Source organism: Manacus candei, unplaced genomic scaffold (genome assembly GCF_025592945.1).
Source record: "Manacus candei isolate 608988 ecotype Guabito, Panama unplaced genomic scaffold, ASM2559294v1 h1tg000028l, whole genome shotgun sequence".
In the NCBI taxonomy this organism is placed as follows: domain Eukaryota; kingdom Metazoa; phylum Chordata; class Aves; order Passeriformes; family Pipridae; genus Manacus; species Manacus candei.
The window spans coordinates 32,358,525-32,381,308 of NW_026138076.1; the positions used below are offsets into that span (position 1 = coordinate 32,358,525).

Sequence of the window (22,784 nt, forward strand, 5' to 3'; positions counted from 1 at the left end):
TAAAACTTCCCTTAAAAAGCATGTTTATCATGGCTATTTTGGTGAAAACTAAATTCATCTGCTGCTTGAGAGAGCAGAAGTTAAACTGTGGCTTCGGGACTGGAGTGCAGTATGATGCGCTGCCTTCTGGCACTGTTGCCAATCTCACGCCATCTTCATGGCAGTTTTGCTAGTTTAGGTGGTAACTCCTGCTAAATCCAAAAATTTGTGTGTTAGAGCTGAAGACTGAAGTAATTTTACTGTGTTGATGTAGCGAAATGATTAGTTCTATTTAGTGGACCAAATTCTGCTAGTTTTACTTGTGAAAGCAATTTTAGTGGAATTGTTCATTTCCATTTGTCTTTTCCCTCATGACAAAGAAATGCTGGCACAAAATATACATAATGGTTTGTTGCAAGGCTGAAGCACTAGGAAGTGTGGTAAAAATCAGGTTATTTCCATGACTTCTCCATTTCCTTTTTTCCCCTATCATACCTGGTTGTTATATGCATCAGGTGCAAGCTTCTTGTAGGTGGGTGCCATCAGGGTTGACAGATTCTGCAAATTGGATTCTAGTTTTTCTTCCTGTTAGGAGATGAAATAGAATTCAATGACATTTCCATACTGTATGCCTGGGATCTAAGCAGTTAGGCTCTTTACACAATTATGTTTACTCTGATGCTTGTGCAAAGGCCTAGACCATTATCATTCTTGATTAGACAGTAACTGTTGTGAATCTCCTTTTAATTTTATTGTTCCACAGCCCTTAAAGGAATGAAGCAATTAAAGCAGAGTAGTAGGATCTTTGCAAGAGGATATCGTATACTGTAATCATAATTTGTTCTGTATTAAGAAGAATCACATTCTTCATCATGAAGGTGTTTTAGATCTAACTGTGGTAATCCTCATTATTTTCCCTATTGGAGTTTTGGGAAAATAACATCCTTCAGAAAGCTTGAGAGATATAACATCAGAATGGTCCATAAAGTAAATCCAACTAATTTAAGAGTTTTGCACATTGCAATGACAGCACTTTGAAACCCTGAAATATCTGTATGTGCAACTATTTAAAAATATTGTAATATTTCAGCCTTCAAAAACTTCTCAGTTCTTAAGCAATGAAGAATCACGGATGTGTCTAGTAATTGGTGATAGGGAGGTAGGAATTACCACATTTCTTTTTTTCTATAAGAGGTACACGCTCAAAATAAAAGACTCTTTAAAAATAAAGAAATCTAATAACATACTCCAGAGTTTTTCCCTATCCTCTCAGGATGAGAATCCCAAATTCAAACCCTCACTTTGCGAGGCCCTTATTTTTAATTTCAAGTGCATAAAGAACAGTGGCATATTGGAGTGATATACTTGTTTTTAGGAGTGTTTGTATTTTAGGAGGGTGTGAAGAACTGTGAAAAAACAGGTTTCAGAGAGGCATGTGTTTGGTTTGTAGCTCCTACCATGGGACCATATCCCAGTTTTTGAGTCTAAAATGACATTATGAAATTGTCAAAAAATATCTTGCTGTGACCTTGTGGCTGCTGCAGGAATTTGGAGCTTTTTATGGCCTGTAGGTTACCATTTATTAATGTAACTTCTAGTTTTTATTGGTGAGACTCCTATTTGTGCTGACTAAATTTGCATGTGTTTTCCAGAAACCAGACTGGGCCACTGGAGCTTCACATGAATCGCTGGAGGTGTCCAGGAGTTGCTGCAGTCATAAGTTTAGAGGTATATTGTGTCCAGGCTAAGGTCAATGTCTGTTACTCTGATGCATTTTAAACATGTGCCAGTTTGCTGTAACACAGAGTCCAGTCTGGAAACATTCAGTGGGGCAGGACTGTATGTAGAATGAGTCTTCCCATCTTCTTCTTCCTATTATCCTCTCAGAGTTTCATTATGTTTGTCTCCATTGAACCAGTCTGCTCTGGTTCCCAGTGGCAGTGTTATGTGCCATTAGCTGGTAAACCTTCCAGGGTGCCACTGGGGAACGCCCAATTGCAGGGCTAATACAGCCAGAATTATTCAGGTCGTGCCCTCTCCTTTAACTGTGAAAGCCTGCAAACGTAGTTTCAAGTCTCAGGGCTTTTACCAGCTGTCAGAATTTGGACAGTCAATTCAGCTGGCTCAGTGACTGAAATCAATCGTTTTTGACTGGCAGTTATTTAATTATCCTACTTGTACACCATCCAGGGAGGCCTCTGGCCTCTGCTCTCTTGTACTGTATCTCTATTTACAGAGTGACAGAAAACATTTCCTTGCAAACGAGGCTCATTTTAGAAATGGACACCAACCTCTTTTGGGTCGTCCCCCATCAGCTTAAACTTTCTTGGAATCTTGCTTCTGGCAAACTTACAACCATTGTAGTACATGCTCCAGGAGCAACCAAAGGAAAATGAAGCACCACAAGTTTCAGGGTCCAGCCCTTGACATGCACAAGTCCGTCTAGAAGAGAATACAGCTGTTAGCAGCAGACAGGTCACCCTGGAGCATTCCCGCAGTGGGCATCGGCGTTCTGCCAGCTCTGTGGGGAATCAGGGGTACAGATCGTCTTCCATCAGTAAAAAATCAAGAAATGGAAAAGGGAGGTTTACACACTATAGCAGAAAAATTTATCATAGTGAATAATTTCATGGTTACAAAGCAGGGTCTATGGGGTTTGTACACTTCTGTGAGAAACTTGGCTTTGCTTGGAAGAGGATATGTTTGTGTGGTGCCTTGTTAGGTACTGATATTCATGGCACCTGAGGGGCTTATGCTGACAGCACTGCAAGAATGTGGGAGCCCTCTGGCAGGGGCTGAGCAATAATTTTTGAAATATGACTCTATCCATGAAGTCAAAGTAACACACAGTGACAGCTATGGTAATTTTGGTCTAAATGTTCTCTCTCAGAAAGGCATGGGAAAATGATACAGTGCAATTTGCCTAGACTGAGGCTGGCTTCTCTAGGCTTACAGTATGATTCAATGCATCTAGCTTTTATTTCAGGGTTGAAGTATCTGCTATCCTGGCCCCTGCTGAGATGCCTCACAACTCTGGGAAGATGTTTTTTCCTATTTATAGGAATGTTTATTTTGCTTTTCTTACAGGGTTTGTGGGCTTCCAAACCACCTGCAATAGCTGAGAAGGTTATACATGTTTCAGGGTAATAGCATGAGCAGAGGTGCTGGGTCTGGGGCTGACGATGGGGCTGCAAGTTTGGTGAGCACCCCTTTTGCTCCACTTACTCTTCGTTTAGGGCGCACCGCCGGTTCGTGAGCGTGCCGTACTTCCTCAGGGTGTCAGTGAGTTCGGAGTAGAGCTTGTCAGCCAGGCTTGTTGGGATTCCCTCCCAGACCAGGATGAGAATCACGATCACGGCCGTCTCACACGTGTGACCTGCTCGCTCGCGCACCAAGCAGAGCAGCTTTTCCTCCTGACTGCTTCTGCGGACTACCTGCATGCACAGCAACACACACCCCAGAGCCCCAACACAAACAGTGCATTTCTTAATGGGCAGAGCAGGAGAATTGGAAACCTCAGCATTAGTGCATGTGTGGGGAGGTTACTTCTACTTTTGTCTTCCTCTTTGTTTCTGGCATTTTGTGATGTAGGCCAGGGCTACCCTTTCTGTTTAAAGAAGCTGACTCTTAAGAGGTTGACTGATGGCATGGAAAGCCATGGTGGTGGAAAACAGCTTTGTAAAGGTATTCCCTGTGCTCTGATTGAGCAGGAGTACTCTCCTGAATCTGTGTTATGGTTGTGGCCCAGTTTGATTGGTGAGCAAAAGGAAGTGAGCAGTGAGGTGTCTCCCTGCACAGAACGGGATTGTGGACACTTGTTCTTAGGGCAGGAACTGGACATGGAAGCTCTCTCCCCTTCCAACTTAAGCAACTAAATTTGTAATCAACCTCACTGTTTTGTGACTCGCTCTTACTACATACAGACATTACAGTGATGAGAGGAAAGCAGTAGATAATTTTAAAATAAGACAGGATCCTTCCAGTAGCATAAGCAGTAAGAGCATTTCTGAAAAAAAGGTGCAGTCTGGCAAGCATAGATTATAATAACGCATCAGTTTTTCCTCATCTTGTCTCTCCCCAGCCGATCCAAACTACTCAGTAATTTGTGTCAAAGTGCATCAGTGTTTGACAAGAGGATGCCCTAACACCTCTCTCAAACTGGGAGTATTTTAAAATACCCTATTTTAAAAACATTACAGTGTGCACTTACTGGACATACTTGTAAGCTAAAATTAAACAGCAATGCAAATGTCTGGTGTTGTGAATCTTAAATCTAAGCAAAAGTGCCTTTTTTCTTAGGTTTTCATATCTTTAAGCCACATTTTAGTCTCGCTATTCACCGTGCAACAAGTAAATGGAGTGAGAGATGGGTGGGAGCAGGCTACAGGCATCCTGTAGTACTGCTGCCATTGAGCTATTTTAAGTTTCATGGTGTCAGCTCATAGAAGGACGTCACTGCTTTCAGCTTACATAAACCATCATACTGAACTGGATTAATTTGTGTACATCACTTACCCATTTAGCAATTGGACATCCTTGAGAACTTTTGCCTTCTTTCCCAGTGTAGACAACTCTCTCAATCCTTATAGCTTTACCCTTCTGTCCAAATCTTAAACAAACAAAAATATGTACAGTAAGCAGATTCATTTGGTTCTGCATGAGCACTGAAAAGATGGAGCACATTTGCCAGTCTTATGTTAGAAAAATAAACTATGAATTACAGGGAAAGGTGTGCAGTGTGGTTTATTTTGCTGATTTTATTAGAATAGTGTATTGATATATTAAGAGAGGCAAATGTCTATATATATCACATGCATGGGTAAAAATTTTCAGTATTACATTAATATTCCCAAACTTTTTAACCATTTCTTTAGAGCATTTGTTATAGACGACATTTTGAAAAGTGGATTTTTAAAAAAAAAATAAAATTATTTTGGTGAGGAATTTTATATTTTTCTTTTATTTCTGGGTGAAAGTTTTTTCTCTGAAATGTACATAATTAAGTTGTCATGGAACAGCTGGCATGCAATAGTCACTCTACTGATTTTCTGTGCTTGTTTCTGGCTTAGATAAAGTCTGAATCAGTTAAATCATTAATTTGCATCATATCTATTTTATTTACTTCATCATCTGCTCATAAATTGTTATTTACTTCTACCCAACTTCTATACTTCATTTAAGATCACAAGGTGCCCTCAAATGATGCCATTTGTGTGTGTCTTTTAGTGACCAAGGTGGGCAAGCTCAGTTCTTGCTGAAGCATTTAGTCAAGGTGATTGTGCTGTCAAGGCAGAATCCAGCTCCATGTGCAAGGAATGCTGTTACCTAGAGCAAATGGGATCTGCTTTCCATGTCCTCTAATGGATCAGGTGAAAATATGTGGCAAACACCGAGTGAAACAAATCTTGCCTCAGTAGCAAGTGTCAGACCTGTTAGGCCGTTTGCATCTCAGGTCTCAGGGGAGGCCAAGAGCCAGAAACTGCAGTGACTGCAGCGTTACAGACTGAGCTGAGAATTACTGAGTGTTACAGACTCAGCTGCATGCTGCGGACTGGGCAAACTGCACTTCCATCACCATTTCTTGAATTCTGCCACTCTCATTGGCGTTACCTTTTTCTTTTTAGTAGCCAAGAGTGGAGACTAAATTACAGTCTCCTTGTTCTTTGCCTGTTACCTATAGAGCAGTCAAGATAGTTCCTTCCTGTTATGCAGCCATTTAATGATGCCTTGGGAACTTCTGACCTTTTTCCCTCTTGTTTTTGCACTAAAATCTTGGTGACATATTTAAGGGTCAATATTTGTATTTAAAGTTTTGTCCTGTCAAGGAAATGAAAAATGCTTATTTTTAGATGTGATCTCATTGTGAAGTTTCAGTGTCACAGGAAATTATACAAATAAAATCTAGTTGTAGTACACATGTTCTGCAGGCAACTGTTAGGTCACTTTTTCCTACTTAGGCTTGCATGTTAGTATTTTTTTGCTTCTTTAATTAACCACATTAAAAAAACATTTTTAAATCTTAACATTTTCTATCAGTTTTCTCATCTGGATTGCAGGACAACTGTGCAGATGCCTCTATAGAAACATGTTGTACATTACACACTAGAAATGAAATGGACTTTGTCTCAAATATTTTCAGCTGTCACAAAGGAATTTGTGCCTGATGTTTGTCATGCTTGCTTTCAGGCAAAAGCTGACTGGCTTTAAAACTGGAGCAAAACTCACTGAGCATGAAGTAGGAACTGGGAGAAGGAAGAGGTAAAATGTATGTATTCACTGTGGATTCTGCAAGAAATTAGTTCTGGTATAACTAAAATATTAATTATAAGTCTAAATCCAAATCCTGGTTTGTTTAGCAATGCTGATACCTTAGAAGTCAATCCATATTCAAAGGAAGCCAGGTGAAAAGTACTTCAGTTGTGATTAGTGTCACCAACTGCACACATATCTTTATAATGAAGGCTTTTTTTTTTTTTTTTACTTAGAGATACAAAATTAACTGTTGAAGAGTTCTGGAGCTCTTCAGTCAGGGAATTACACAGTTCATACCATGTGAACAGTTGAAAATTAGCCATTGTTCAAGTGGCAGCCGCTATACTCTCCTGAACCTGGCTGAGAAGATGCATGCTATCTACAATCTCTCAGGATTTCCTTCTGCCAACATGAAATGAAATGGAAAAAAAAAAAAGAAAAAAGTGAAGTCAATATTAAGGATGAAAAATTACATTCCAAAGTAAAAAAAATGAAAGAGTTTAATCTCTAATAATTGATGTTATGACAGGAATGACTTTCCTCTTATTTATTATTTGTAAATACTAAAGAATGAACCAGTCAGTGGGAGCTCTGGAGATAACAAATTGTAAAGAGCTTCTCCAGAGAGTCAGTGTTCACCCTCCTTTCACAGAAAGAAGCTGATTTATGTAGCTTACATGCATCTGAGCTGCTCTCAAAGCTGAAAACAATTATTGGGGCAAGCCCTGCCCAGGAGTCACAGGGAAGGAAGTACTAAGAAAGAGAAAGGACCTTAGAACTTAATCTGAAGGGTTTAATAGGCTCCAAGTGGCCCATGGTTGTACAGTGATGAGCCAAGCCAACAGACTTTGCTAAGAAATGGTGCTCCTTAGCTCAGACACAGCAATGCAATAATGCCCACTTGCTTTTGGTTCTGCAATTAACTGCAGCTTCATTGCAGTTCTGGAGTCCAAATTTTTAAGCTGCAGCTTCCCATCTGTCTCCGACTTACTGAAGTTTTTTGTTTGCTTCTTTGTTCAGGGGGGAACTGAGTTCCCAGATACCTCTAAAAATCTGGTCATTACTGTGTGCCCACCAAAAGCTACAAGTAATGCAGAATTCCCAGGGCAGAAGTCACTTTTCTGAAAGCTTTTAATTTAAATACCTTAGAAAGGGTGATGGTTTTTGCAATTAGTGTTTTTAAATAGCACAGATCATGTATCTATTCTGTGCCTTTAAAAATTCCTGATTTGGTTGGCATTGATGTAATAAATACATCACGGGATGAAACATGATAACAGGGATTGTCCTTAATCAAGATAAGACTGGGTTTGTGCAATACTACAAGGAAGGGGATGTTTTTCACAAAACCGCTTATCGATTCTTGGGCTGAAATCCTATCCAACAATTTTGTGGCACTCCTCTGGACGTGACCAAGTCAGATTTAGCCTTTAGGGATGTACTATATATTTAGTAATTCAGTGAGGGGGCACTAATGTTGAAGTTTGGTGTTCTGCTCTTCATCCTCCTTCTACATTCTGGCATTCTCCTGCCCAGAGGGAACCACCAGCTCCGTGCCTGCTTTTGCAGCCATTGCCAACCGTCCTGCTTGGCAGACTGGTGAATACTTGTTCCAGCTTGGCTTTGCTGGCGTCTGTCTCAAAGTGTGCAGGCTGTGCCAGCCAGCAGACTATTAGCCCTGTCAAATATTGTGACTCTCTGGTGAATAGCACAGTGCGTCATGTTGGCAACACTGGAGTAGCTAAGCCTACAAGTAATTACTTGATTTGCAGTTGTTTATTTCTTTATGTGCAAAAGCTGGAAAAATTCTGACATCCACAAAAGGATAAATGTTAATCTGCTCTGTGCCTTTGCACTAATTACCTTTCTTCCATGATTTCTCTAATAGCTGCCACATTAGGACCGGCTCCTAGATGGGTATAGAAAGGACCTTCATCTTTTTCAATAATTTGCTCTGTTTAAAACAAAATAAAGGGTTATTACTTTGAAGCTTAATTCTTTAATGTAAAATGTCACATTGCAAAGCTTACACCTAGCTTGTTGGAATACTGCTGTATGGGTCTGGGGTCAAAGTTTTCAAACACTAAGGTCTAAAGTATGCCCATGCAATTTGTACAAGACATGCAAAGCACATGGCTAATCGTGCAAATAGCCGTGATAGGGACTGTGTGCCCTGTGCCAGCACAAACAGTCATTTCATGTCTCAAGCTCTACACTGAAATTCAAAAGGCGTTTTCCTGTTATCAACAAACAATTGTTTCTCCTTCTCCCACTTCCTCCTCTCCCAGTATCTAAAAAGGAGGATAAATGGGATACCAATGGTAAATATTGACGTTACTGAGCTGTACAGTACTTGTTTTTCAGCAGACACGTTACAGTGTAGGAACCTACAGCTTGAGAAAGTGGCCAGTAAGGTTACATAGTGAATTCCTGCCACCCACAGAAAGACTGTGAAATGAAAAAAACAAAGTTTGCTGAAAGAAATCCTGCACAAGGCTTGGTCAAAATGCTTGTATGCTAAGAATGTGGCCTCAGTTTTCTGTGTGTAGGTAGGACCATGCCATCAGTCACAATACATTCTACATGTTTGGTTGGATACCAGGAGGCAGGCTCCAGCAGTGAGAAAGAAATGGCCAGGCTCTGCTTGGGATCAGGAGATGCTGGAGCTGTGCTGCCTGATGTCTGAACGTTGCCTTTATGTTTTCTGCCGTGCTAACTCCAAGAGCTGGACGAGGTGGTGCTGCTCTTGATATGCAGCCTCGGGAAGCATGACAAAGGCATGCTATAAACTTGAACATGTCAATGGAGGGATGGCTTAATTTAATCTTCCTAAGGGCAAGTATTGATAGGAAAGAGCAATGGAAATGATTCCCAGAAAACTTGTGCCAACTATATGGGAGAAATTATATAAAAAAAACCAACCAACGAACAACTGTGTTTTCAAAAAACCTAAATTTTAGAGGTTGTTTCTTATAAAACAACAAGGAACAGCAAGGAACTGGCTTCCAGTTTTCTTCCTGGTAGCTTTGGAAATACACTATCTCCTATTTTTGTTCCCATGCATCATCTCTGAGACACAGCCCCAAGCAAGGTCCATTTTGCAATTCTGGAGGAGCATTGATTCAACTTTCCTCTTTTATAGTTGGTACAAAATCCAAGTAACTGAAACTATAACAAGGATTTTTATTTCCTTTCCCCCCCCCCGCCCCTTTTTGTTGCTGAACCTTTTGTCTCAGCCTGAATAGTTTTATCCACTGGAGTCTGAAAGTGCCTGTTAGACCTGGCTGTGTGCAGTGTCGGTACTGTATGGAAGCTCAGGCTATGGGGCCATGCCTATCACTCTACTTTGCTTCCCTCTGGTTTATTTTTCCAGCTTTTTGAGACTGGGTATGCCTATGAAGAAACACTGAGGGTCCCCCTCACTGCTTTCTTTGGTGCTGCTTGTGTAGCTTCTCTAAGAACTGCTGATCTCTTTAGCCTTACAGGAGACAAGTGCATGAAAGGGAGGATAAACTCTTGCAACAAGTGAGGAATAATCTGACATCTGGTTTCTTGCTTAGGCTTTGCTGAGGGAAACTTCAGCAATTTCACTATTAGAGCAAAAAATGGCATAAGGATCTCAAGTTTTGGATCCAGGATATGTTTATAAATGCTATCTCTAACCTTGACAAATAAATTAGGTTATAAAGTTATGACCTACTTTTTATCAGTATGTTGTTATTATGTGTCTACTGCTCAAGGAGAATGGATGTGAGGCCATAAGCATTCTGACTGAAAAATCAAATAGGTATTTGCTTTATGACACGAGAAAGGGCCCAGGTTGGTAAGTGGAGTAGGCATAAGTGTATAAAATTCTAGTTTTGTAAGTCTTCCCTAATTACTGTTCTAAAAAAACCCACCCAAAAAAATCTTGCAACAAAAACATCCAACTAACCCCATGATCCCAACTTGAAGGTTCATTTCCTTCCTGTGAACTAGTATGTTTTTAGTACATCTCAGCACTTACCAACACAGCTGCAAGATGGGAAATCATACTGGGTTTTGGCAGGTGTGTCCAATAAATTTTTTACAGGAGTATCCAATAACTTGGAAGGTGAGTCTAAAAAATTATTGAGAACAGTTCCAGCTGTTCTTTTGGTCGGGGTTTTCTCAGCAGACAAGTTTGCTTGCTGATCTAAGATTGGAGTCTGAGTGTCAAAATCTGCAGCACTGGTATTTCTTGACAGAATGGTAATAGGGCCTGCTGTTTCAACCTTCACTTGTTTGGGTGATTTGAGAGTAAAAGTCTTATGATCAAACAGTGATTTGACCTGTATCTGTTTTAGCTGCTGTTCCATTGTCTCAATGATGCTCTTTTGTTGCATGTTCTCGCAGCCAAAGTGCTGATTCTCTTGTTTAATTGTTTTTTTCCACATTTTGTTTTCCAGCTGTCCAGCTGATGGGCGCATGCAGACATTAGACTTTGTGCCAGCCTCAGTTTTGATAGGCTTGCGTGCTGCACTGGGACCAATCTCAGTTTTGGGCTGCTGGTATGCTTGCTGCTCCTGTTTTTGCAACAGGTGCCACCTTAGAGCAGCATGCTTTTGAAAATCCTTAGGAGTCTGGGACTGCAAATGACAGCCTCTCTGATCTTGGGAGTGTGGGGCAGTTTGGCTGTGTGGTAAGTACTGCTGAGGAATCTGTGGAGCTTGTTTGCTCGGGAGGTCTTGGTTCAGACTAGCACCATAGCATTGTGATGGCTGGAGTGGCGGTAGCTGTAAAACTGAGGCTTGTTGTGTCCGTTGCTCTTGTTCTTGAAAACAGTGATTCACATCTTGCTTCGTGGTCAAGTCATTTGAAAAATACTGAACATGTTGCAAGTCCTGCGTTTTGTTGGCTCCAAAGCGTTCTGTATTGGCGGCGCTTCCTTTCTTCTCAGAGACCAAGTGCATGTTGTTTGGGCATGGGTGCTGGAGACTAGCCTTTGCCTTCTGAGTGTACAGGGGAGCTTTGTTGTTCATGGTACGTGCCTGCTCTAGGCCTAGCTGAGGGTGAGGCAGTGGGAATGCATTTGATTTCGTGTACTTATTCCCAGCTTGGAAACATTCCTCTACTTTAAGCTGATTGAAGGATGTCCTGTCTAGAAGCTGCTCAGCATTGGTTTGGGAGTGGGATGCAGTTCGGGGCAGGTCTTTGTTTTTCATTTGCAGAGACTGCTGATGGTTTGAGGTTACCTGTGGACTGCATGGCAATTGCACCCGGTGTGTCTGTTTTTGAAGCATCTGTTGCAAAATGTGTGAATGCAAGAACTGCCCATTTTCCCCTGGCTGGGGATTCAAGTGCTGCTGTTTCAAGGGGGCTCCTAAAGGCTGTTCAGCTTGTTTTTCTGGTCTTTCCTGGAAATGGAGCTGCTGCGGAGGGTGTTGCTGCACTTGGGACTTGAGTAGGGAATCCACCTTTGTGAGCTGTGGCTGTGGTGAGTGTTTCTGGAACGGCAGCTGCTGGTCAGCTGGGGGATGCGGCTGCAGCTGGGAGCTCTCACTTTTGTACAGCGAAGGAAGTTGTTCCTGTTGCATTATCTTCTGGCTCCGGGGCTGTCCTGAAGGCCCCTTTAAAGAATCAGGACTTCCAGCATACTGTTTTGTGTAGACTGTTTGGGCTGTGTTTGGCTGGCACTGAAGAATTGATCGCAGTAATGCTTCGCTGGGCTTTTGGGGAGGCTCTCTCTGGCGGAACTGCGTGGAAACCAGTTCTATCCAGGCTGGTTTTGAATAATGTTGAGCCTGTTGGACAGGCTCTTTCACTTGGTCCTTTTCTTTGTCAGGAGGAGTCTCAGGTTCTCTCTGTCCTGGGAAATGCTGATAGTGTTGTTGCAACTCACCCTCACTTCCGCGCGCGTGCAGGTTTTGGAGGGGAGGTTCTGACGCCAGCGTCACTTCTTCAGGGCACTGCTGAACTGAGGAGGCCACAGCAGCTTGTGGGTTGCTTTCACTGACACCTTGTTGTGACGTTTGCGCCTGCTGCAGAAGTCTCTGCTGAGGGTGAAGTTGTTGTTGGCTGAGGCTGGGACTTTCTGACATTGGTCCCTCCTGTTGTCCTTCATTCTTTATCTTCCCAGGAAGAGTTTCACATCTGCTGTCATAGGAATGGTGTCCTTCTTGCACCATGGCAGACAGTGCACTGTTCATTTCTGGAGCAGGAGGAGTGGAGGAATCTTTGTGAAACGTTGAGTTCTGTGTAAAGAAAGCACCATTATTTTCTGCTTGCTCAGAGTACCTTTCCAGAGCAGTGCTCTGAGCTTGCAGGTTACTGCTGGAACTTAAAGAGAGGTCTTGTTTGGGAACCTGCCCTATGCTTCCATGAACGTTACTGCTTCCTACAGGTAACTGGTGTGGATCATAGCCTGGAATCTGTTGCTGTAGCTGTACTTCTGGTTTCTGAAGCAAACAGCTTCCTGGCAATACAGGTGGTTTACTGGAGTCTTCTGTGTTGTAGACCTCAGTAACCACTACAGCTGGCACTTGAGGCAGCTCAGAGTTTGAGGTCTGTGGGGAAGTGATCTGCCCTGAGGTATGGGATGAATGTGTTGTCTGATAGGACAACTCATTAGTAGCCTGACTGGTAATGGCATTGATATGAGATGTGTTCTTCTGCATTGCTATGGAAACATGTTCTGGATAATATTGAGACAGTGTTTTCTCCAGGAGTTCACCATGCATGCTTTCCATGGAAGAGGCAGAAACTGTAGCACCATTAGGCATTGGCACTGCCTTGTTCTTAAGTAGTAAGACAATGTCCCTGTTGTGGCAATGAATGTTTTCCTGCTCCTGCTCATCCTGAATCAGGAGGTCATGAGAGTTTTCTGAACCACCACTGTTGTATCTTGTAGACGGTATCAAATCTGAAGCTTCATTTTCTTGTCTTGTAAAACTCTCAGGTTTCTTCTCACTGTAAGAATTGGAGACGCTTGGTTTTTCACTGTTATCCTCTGGCTCAGCTTTTTCTCCATTTACCTCTTTGTCTTGTTTCACTTTTTTGCTCTCATGAAGTCCACACAGAGAGGGCTCACTAAAAGTGCGTTTTATCCCACCATTTTGCATATATTTGGAATATACTTTCTTGTCTTGTAAAAGGTCGGGGCTCACGCGGTTGTTTGGACTTCCCTTCAGGTGGGGCACTCCGTGGTTGCTTTTAATGGATAGCGGCTTGTGGTCTCCGTTTACTTCAACTCCAGGCCTCTCTGCTGCTGGACTTCCATTCTGTAGCTTCACCGCAGAAGGCTCTGGCTGGCACACGTGAGAAGGCTGCGGTATTAGAAACGGACTCAATCTATTGCCGTCAACATGGTTGGTTCTGTCCTGTTCCATCTGGCCTGCTCCGGGGCCATCCACAAGGCTACCCTCCAAATGTATCTGAGGGAGAAAAGAAACGGGAGAGAATCCAAGTCAATTTTAGTTTCCACGGATGGACAGCCAGTTACCAACAATTCCTGCAGCATTCAAGCACCCGATGCCCCGACCAGCTCCCATACACAACGTGAGCTTGCAGGCTCACCTGTAATAGTGTTTCACTGTCCTATTGCATTTTGCAGCCCATGTCTCCCTTTTTCTTAAAGGCTTATTCTTGAAGATGAAGAGTGAAAATACAGAGAGGCTTCCTTACCCCCATTTAACACACAAGCAGACATTTTACCAGAAAAAATATCTCATAATGGTGCAAAAAATATTCTCTGCTTTTGAATGATTTGCACAGACTCATCTGTCATCACATTTTGCCCTTGGTAAGGCAGAAAGTCATGCTGAAACCATGGTTCCCAGACTTGGTGCTAATCCCTTCATTTGATTAAGTGTGCCAAACCTCTTTTGTCTAACTTGAAGGATTATTGCCACCAAGTTTGTCAGTTAGAGGCGAAAATGTCCCTTTTTTAATGTCCTCAGCTGTCTGACAGGGTCTTTTAAAACTGGCATTCCTAAAGAGCATGTAAGTGGCACAGTACACATTAGAAAAAGCCATGCTTGACTGCTGTCCATAGGAACTCTTACAGTTCATCAACACCTTGGTAGTGTCGGCAGAAACAAGCTGAGTGATTTCTGAAAGGTTTGGTGGAAGTGGTATTTTTTCAGGCATTAATATCCTTTAACATTTACATATAGACATCACGCATGGCTTAAACTATGCGTTTGGGTTTTGAACAGCTGTGAGGCTAGCATTTCTTTCTTCTTTGTTTGGATGGGAAAACCCATTTTCTCATATACTCTTTATATTTTATTTACAAAGTGAAGGTTTTAGCTGGATAGAAGTACTGACAATGTGCAGTCAACAAATTCCATATAATGACAAGCTAATCCTGTTCACATGGATCTTCCCAGGATTCACAGTCTCAGTTAACACAGATAAAGCCCTTGTTTGACTCTGCTTGTAATTTATTCATTGTTGGCTTTATGACTCTCAATCAGTCACAAATGACAGAAGACAGACTAACAGTGGGTCTTACAGATGTGAGGTTGCACAGAAAAAATTTGGACATGTAAATGGCTTTGTTCTGAAGCTTTTATTTTTAGTTTGCATAAAGGGGAATCTGAAGGGTCCTCCATTACCACATCCCTGGTTGGACTGTCAAGTCAGGAGAAACACTACATGTGGCTGGTATTGCCACTACATAGGAAGGGCTACTAAACTGAAAAAATTCTCCCATCATGGTTGCTCTGCTTATGTATTTATCCTACATTAATATTTTTATGTTATTAACATGTAATTTTAAATGTTATTTAAATGTAATTTATACCATTTTCAGTGCAATATTGCTTTAGTCAGTTGAGTAATATGATTTAAAAATGCTTTTAAAAGTAATACTAATTAATGAAATTTATTTCATCCAGCAGACTCCCCTCTGCTTGCAGCTCTGATTTCAGTAGCAGGATAATTCAAATGTACATTTTGACTGGCAAGCACCTATACAATGACCTGCATTCCCTTCCTCCATATCCCAAACTTGCTTTTAGATTTACTTTTGACCTCCTGAAGTTCTTTTTTGTTTTCTTCCTTTACTCAGTTTATGTTTTGTAAGACAGAAATAGAGAAGTTCTCTCTGCAAGTAAAAGTACTCTAAAATAGAGTTTTTGCAGGGAAAGCTAAGAACAGGGAGATGGAAAAGAATGTTTGTCAACCTGGCCTATTTTTTTGACAAAGTAAGGAAGGCTTCTTCCCTTCTAGATATATTTCAGTATATTTCCCATCCTGGCTTTATAGTACCACAAGACATGAGCCTCTGGAGTTTTCCCAGGGAGATGATGTTTCCTGTTTAGCAGAAAGCAGTGTGAAAAGGATTCCTCTGATGTGTCATTCTAGGCCAGGCAGCAGAATGATGCTCCCAGAGTATCTCAAAAATAAAATGTCAGCCTAATTTGGAAGCCATTCTTTGCCTTCACACCTTTCATACCTAAAAATTGCAGGTGAACTGCAACTCAGACACGAGTGTGTGGGCTGCTGTATTTTGCAACTATGAAATGAAATAAAGGGCATCACTGTGCTGTCAAGCTGCTTCTACAAGATTTAGTCCCTTTTAAAAAGTTTTAGTCTGTGCGAGTGAGCCATGACAAACTTTCTCTGGCCCTCAAAGTCTGCCTTGCTGCTTGTGTTCTGGTGTATCCTGTGGGTTGCAACTAAATTCCTTCTGATAATTCCCAGGCAATCTTTCTTTTCAGTTCCTTACTGATAGGTAAAAATACCTTTTTGTTTAGAAGTGGGGGCTCCCCAACTTCTCTAAACTTAGCTTGTAAATCTCTCAAAGGAGCACATCTGTGGTCCAGAAAAGAGTCTTAGGTTCATGCTGTCCTCAAAACAGCATGAAGGTTATCTTCAGTGTGTGACATGGACTATTATTCACAGTATTCTCAAAGACTTCATGGTATTAGTCAACCAGTTCCCCTAAATTCTGACCATCTCCTGTAAAAGGCACTGGCATTAGGTATTGCTAACACCATGGGAATAATCTGGTTAAAATACGAGGTCCATTCTTCCATTAAAGTGCCAGATTTGCATTTCAAAAAATGCATCTAGGATTATGGTGACTTTGCATTACACTTCTTTGTCTCTCTCTCTACACTCAAGTATCACTATCCTTATGTGACACCTGAGTACAAATCTTCCCCAAGCAGCTACAAATCACAGCGATAATTTGTAATATAGAACTGGAAAAAGATAAATGGCAATGATACCTTTATTACTGGTTTTAACGGGGACACCACGAAGATATTCTTACAGCTTACTACTAAGTAGACCTGGCTGCTCCTTAAGTCTTTGTAGTCTTCCTGATAATTATTGTGGGGTGAACTCTCTGCCTCTCAAAGTAAATCCACCTTTCCCTAAATGTAGCAGTTAGTCTTTTTTCTCTTTCCCATAACCGTATTTTATCCAGACCATTTGGAAGCTCCACATATTTTTCCTCAGCTATAATCCATTAGAAATTCAAGTCACATCAGCAGCATCTGTGAAACAATTACTGCATCTAGGACTGACTCTGCAGTCTAATCCATCATAATTATGACTGGCCTCTTTGAAGATGCCACGATGCGTGACTTAAATATAGCACATTACTGTGCAAATGGATCAGCATCTCATCCCACCAATATGCATTCAAGTTATAATTCAGACTACCACTGATTTTTTCAGATGCAATTGATGTATGTACATTTATTTCTTGCCACATATGGGGCACAAACTGGAAATCAGGTACTGAGCAAGAGTTTGAGATTTCTTCATTGTTTGTTTTATGGGCAAGTTTGGCATATTTTTACCACCTCTTACCAGTACAATACTGTGGAACTTGTTGTTAAGAGAGCACCATACATTTCTGCAGCAACAAACGTACTCTAAGTCGTCATTTTCTTTCATGGAAAATCCTTTACTTTTAGCCAGTTCTAGAGGTTCATACCTTATTTTCTACAGCACCCGTATGTGGGGAGTTTGTGAATGCAAAGCAGCTCAGATGAATGAATGGACAAACAGACCCACTGCAGGGGAGTACAGTCTTCTGCAAAACTAGGCAAGATTCCCAGGAGAAAAAGTAGGTGGGGGGACGCTGTGGTAGAGCACTTGTGGCCCTGAAATGATCAAAAGGTGGGATGTCAGATAGACATTTATCTCCTCAGAGGTTTTTCTTCCCAGTAGAAATATACCTCCTCAGATCATGGCTTCAGCTGACTTGAGCTCAACTGATTATCAGGATGAGACTCAGGAAAGCAATAGTCAGACACCTGGAAGCTTGTTGATGGCTCACTGGGTTGTTCCTGGAGTGCTGCCACAGCCTCTATCCTGCTGGCACCCTTCTGCCACTGCCGGATGGCACAGAGGTCTAAACTGCTTCCAGACAAGAAACCTCTGTAGCACTTTCTAGACAAGAGGTGAATTTACCTTTATGTCTTGCCAGACTCCAGTTTGGCAAGTCGTACTTTCTGCTTACGCTCTCCTGCTCCTATCATCTGTGTAGAATAGCTGGGTTCACTTGTGGCTTGATTTGCTATGTATTGTTATGTGCTCTTGTGCAGTTGCATCTCTCCTCTGAAGCTTATGCCTCTGGCAAAGAGTTCTAAATCCTAAACTTCCAACACGTGGAGTTAAGGGGTTTTCTTTTCCTATTTAATTAATCAATGAAAATTTGAGAAAAGGCACGAGTGGTTATTCCTAAGTAAGGACACTCATACATGATATTATCAGAAAGCTCAATATCTGCTTTTAACCCTTAAATCTTCTGGACTTGCACACATGTGAAATAGTTTCTGATTAACTCTGTTGCAAAGTTTTCTCTAATTTAAAATTGGAACAACATGTGTAAGAAGTTATAATGATGCTCAGCACAATGATTTGTGGCCACGTGGTTATTGTGGGATGTAATTTTTCTCTGGCCTATCTAAGCACCAGCTGCTGCAGCTGTGCCCCAGGTTAACACCTGTAAGCAGCTGCCAGTGTCCCTAGAGGAGAAAAGATGAGCAGGTTACTCAGATGGCTGATGGGTGACATAACACATCAAACCTCCTTATTAATGAGACATTCCCCTTATTGCTGGGATAAAAAGTTGAAAACTGGGATATAGTTTAAGGATTTCCTGTATGTTTTGCACTTAAGGTACTCCAAGTTTATATACTGAAAAACAATACAAGCTTCCACATGGAAACTTTAGGGCAGAGGCAAGAGCAGGACAGATTCAAGAGACATTGCATTCATACCCAAGGTGAATTGAGGCTCTAAACCCCATAACATGTCCTAAGGATTTGCTCTGCTCCTTACCAGCATCACTGCTGCCCTGCTGCAAGTGTGGTGGCTTAGGAAAACACAGTGAAACTTCAAGGCAGATGTAAAGGAGGCCCCAGAAGGACAAGGACACTCTGTTGTTAGCTGGGCTATGTGGCTTACAATAGAGTCTTTTTGCACTACATTCAGCTGTTTCTTCATTTGGACAGTTTATTTATTCAGGACATTAGCAATACTTTGGAAAAAACTTGCATAAGGATGCCATGCCTTGCCTGTCCCTTGAAGATTTTTAGCTAAGGCTATATTTCTTTCAAAAATATCTAAATATCTGAAATATTTAAAATATCTAAACTTCTTATTGTAGCTCCAAAGAGCAGTTAAAGGGTTAATCTAGAAATTCCTGAAGGAAACTGTGACTGTATTCTGCAGAAGGTCATATTACATGAATATAATTGTCTTCTCTGGCATTTAGATCTATGATAATCTGTGTCAAACAAAAGAAAATGTGGGATGGATAAAATTTGTTATCTAATTTATGGCTAATTTAACCTTAATTTACAGGGGAAAATGGTGACTAGCAAATATAGATATAAGCAGACATAAGGGAATGAAGAGCACGGGATTTGTGACATATGAGGATTAATAATTCATTAAATCTTATCCAAGCCAGAAGCTTCATAATTCATGCATTTTTAAAATCAACTAGTGCTAACCCCCCCCTCAATTTACTGACATCAGTTCTTGCATTTCAGTGATACAACGGTCTAACTGCAAAAGCACTTGAATCAGTTAGATTTTTGACCTTAATACAGGGGGCATCATAGTAAAGATAAACTGCTCTGCACAGTGATTTCCCTTTGCTACATTATATAACCATCAACAAGACTGGATACTGCATAATATCTACTCAGATGTGGAAAATGGCACTATTCTAACAATAGCATAAAATCAAGAGAAGTAAAAATTAAATGCCTCTACAATACGGGTGAAAAAACAATTATGCAAAGGAAATTAATTCAGGAATATAAAATGCAGTAAATAGAAATAATAATGATACATCACACAGCTCTCCAACTCCTATTTTTTGTGATTTATACCCTATACAAACTTTGCACCTAACTGTAAAATCTAGCACTTCCAAAAGAAGAACACAACTCTTCAAGTAGTTGCTTGTAATGCCACCATAGTATGACTAAATCAGAAATGTTTCCCAAAAGGTGAAACTTTAGAACCAGGTTGGATTTAAGAGACAAAAGCACCCTCTCGCTGTAATAAGCAGATCATTCAAGATGAGGTTGGCACCTATGCTTGTTCTTGTCAGTTGTAAGCTGTTTTCAGTAGTTTAGGTTAGAAATGTGGTGGATTCAGATGGATTTGCTCCCCCAGTTAACCTCTGTGACATTATCTTGGGTGCTGGTATGCCAGCATATTCTAAGACCAGTATTGCTCAATTTCTTGAGCACCACCTTGACTATTAGACATCTTTAACAAATGTTCAGGGAAGCTGAACTAAAACACCCTTTTGTCTTTGCTGGTTTGAGAGTCTTTGTATCTGATGATTGTAATATGAAGGCTGTGGGAATGAGAGTTACAGCCGTAAATCCCAGGGGGGCTCAAATAAATGTGTGCTGAGTGAGATCCTTCTATGCTTGGGTATAATGAGAAACTTCTCTCATATGCCTGTGACATTTGGACCATCAAGACTGTTTCAAATTGCGACCCACAAAGGGTATCATTTGGGTAATTCCCCAGTGCCAATGAATTCAACATCAGCAAACATACTGGGGCTGGAAAACAGAACCAAGTCTCTTTTTTTCCTTCATCTCAGTCAGCTACTGTGCTAGGTTAGGTGTGCTCTGGAAAGGCTGGGCAGTGTTGTCAGTGTACGACTGGTGCTTAGACCTGTTTTTGATTTCTGGAGAAATGCTGTAATTTGAGGGATGATTTTCCTCTCGGTACTCGGCTACCCCATGTGTCAAATGGTAATGCTGATACTGGCCGCTGATTAACATCAGCTCCCCGACAGCAATAGCTGACGGCTCTCGCTATCCCGGCCGAGCTCCGCAGTCCATGAGCCTCTGGTGAGCACGCCAGGATAAACAAGCGTTGGTGGCTGAACCGTCCTTCAAGACACACTTGATGTTATCAACCTGCTGTTTAGGGGAGGTCACCAAGAGGTCAGTGTCATCATTATCTTCCAGTTTCTGTGATCTTTGTCCATCTGGCTTCAGACCTGGATACAGCATAGATTTCTTGGGTTGATGACTTCCTAACACCAGTCAAAGGTCAGTTATCCATGATGATTTCATCACAGCTTTTGGCAGAGTGAAAAGCCACTGGAAGGAAAAGGAAAAACCACTGTCAAGCTGAAGATTTCAGGGTTTCATCGTGTTGGGACAGTAACATTAGAAAACAGGAACAAAAACGGTCCTGTTTGGCATATGAGTGGAAGAACTGATAGAAGGGAGTAAAATGTTGTGGGCTGCAGTGTCCTCAGAAGACCTGTTTACACAGCTCTGTTTTCCATTATCCTTTGAACTTCAAATCCTGTAGGTCTCTCAGTTCTGTTGAAAACAGAATTTTTGATGAAATGCAGTTTTCTTAAATTTCTTCTCCAAAAGTTGAAGGTCGTACTGAGAGGAGAGGGAGGAGAATGCAAAGAGAAGGGTTGATGACTCCAAGGATTACTCTCACTGGTGCTCCTGCACATCCAGATGATAAAGCGTAGCTTTCAAGCCCCTTCACTGGTTTCACTATGGTAGTAGCCTTTACACCCCTCTACACATTCCTCCTCTGTTTTTCTCATGCTTCTGCCACACCTAGGCTGGGATCCTGTGGTGAACTCAATTTTCAGCAACTATGCTTTGGGAAATGAGAGGTAGCACAGAGGCAGCTCCCACACTACACACTGTACACTGTGCATGCCTACGTGCCCCAAGGGTAGGTGCTGGGGATCCCTGCCAGGGGCGGTGAGCCACGAGATACCTCGTGTCCACATGCGAAATGCTGCATGCCGCTGCATGTCCTTCTGGGGATTTGCTTCCAGACAGTGAAGGTGGAGAAGTTGAGCCAAAACAAGGGTACCTGCTTTCGAAAGATCTTGTGCTGTTTTCATTTTTGCATGATTTGATTTAAAAATGTGTTTTCATGCCCACTTGTGATTTAGTTTTATTCCTTCCAATTTGTGCCTTTCATGACTTACAAACAAGACCAACTGCTCATAAACACATGGAAAAAATAGGTTTGTTGGTGCCCTGTTCCTTGGCTTCAGGGTAACACTAGCCAGACACGTACCAGTCCACTCCAACCTGTTTTTAAAACTCTCTAATGATGAGGGTTGCATAATAACACACAGTTACATGCAGTACTTTATTAATCTTACTTATTAGAAAGCTTCTACCATTTAAAACATAAGCTTAGACCGGCTCATCCCATCTGCCAGACATGTGGAACAGGTTTTTTTCCTTCTGTGCTACAGCTTCTTTCTCCCTATGTAACTGAAGACTGTCATTAATGCTCCCCTCTTAGACAGAATAAACAACCCGGTTCGTGACATCCGATCTCCTCCCTGGGTGGATCTATATCCATACCATTTGTTCCCTGACCAGATGCACAGAGGTCACAAAGCAAATCCACAGTCTGTTCTTTGGAGGCATTATGCACATGCCACAGTCTGCTAGATTTTCTCCAAATTCAGATGTTTGATATACAAGCAACTATAATATGTGCCTATATAATCTTCCAAATACCTGTATGAATTACCTTGGCTTTCCCCCCAGTAACTAAGATCAGTTTTATTCCTTCACTGTGTAAATCACTGAAATCAAAAGAACAGGCTTGTTACTTCTAACAGAGCATTATAGAGGAGATTGTTTCCTTAAAACCTGACTTCCGTATGCTGAGGCCTGTGAGCTACTAGCACAAACATATCTTCTGACTCCCACTGCTGCTGAGGAACCACAGAAGATAAGAATCTAATGCATTTTTAGAGGTCTATTAGAAGGTGCTCCCTAGAGCTATGGTTGCCATTCAGCTTCTTTCTGCATTCGTGTGTGGTCTTCAGGAGCAGTCTTCATGTGGGTTATTGCAATCTACACACAACAATGGCATGGATTATTGTGCTGAAACCCAGATCTGAAAAAATAGTTACAGTTGCCTCTCCAGATGTTAAAGAGATGAAAGACAAGGTGCTTTTGATGACCAGAGCCAGCTGACAACCTAAGAGCAGTCGAGGTCTAACCTTGATAAAAGCACAACTCTGGGAGAGAAATGAAACGTGGGAGCCGGCACTGCCTTGCCACAGTTCTAAGCACACAAGAGAGCTT

General features: G+C 41.6%; 1 protein-coding gene and 1 long non-coding RNA gene across 7 annotated transcripts in view; one reads left to right on the plus strand and one right to left on the minus strand.

Annotated features, from left to right (window-relative positions):
- Nucleotides 1-8,086, plus strand: part of LOC127472076 (uncharacterized) — a 46,587-nt gene extending 38,501 nt beyond the window's left edge. The window contains exons 6-7 of the long non-coding RNA XR_007904858.1: nucleotides 1,632-1,707; nucleotides 6,166-8,086. This is a non-coding gene — a long non-coding RNA (uncharacterized LOC127472076). The remainder of the gene's footprint in view (nucleotides 1-1,631; nucleotides 1,708-6,165) is intronic.
- Nucleotides 1-22,784, minus strand: part of TET2 (tet methylcytosine dioxygenase 2) — a 69,987-nt gene that overhangs the window by 8,430 nt on the left and 38,773 nt on the right. For 4 of the 6 annotated variants that reach the window (XM_051789622.1, XM_051789619.1, XM_051789618.1 and 1 more), the window contains exons 2-7: nucleotides 10,238-13,622; nucleotides 8,095-8,185; nucleotides 4,495-4,588; nucleotides 3,205-3,413; nucleotides 2,271-2,421; nucleotides 475-564 (exon numbers count right to left, since the gene is read on the minus strand). In XM_051789622.1, coding sequence (XP_051645582.1) covers nucleotides 475-564; nucleotides 2,271-2,421; nucleotides 3,205-3,413; nucleotides 4,495-4,588; nucleotides 8,095-8,185; nucleotides 10,238-13,622 — 4,020 coding nt within the window. Of the gene's footprint in view, nucleotides 1-474; nucleotides 565-2,270; nucleotides 2,422-3,204; nucleotides 3,414-4,494; nucleotides 4,589-8,094; nucleotides 8,186-10,237; nucleotides 20,796-22,784 lie in introns of all 6 variants that reach the window. The other 2 variants (XM_051789620.1, XM_051789621.1) reach the window with 1 other exon arrangement.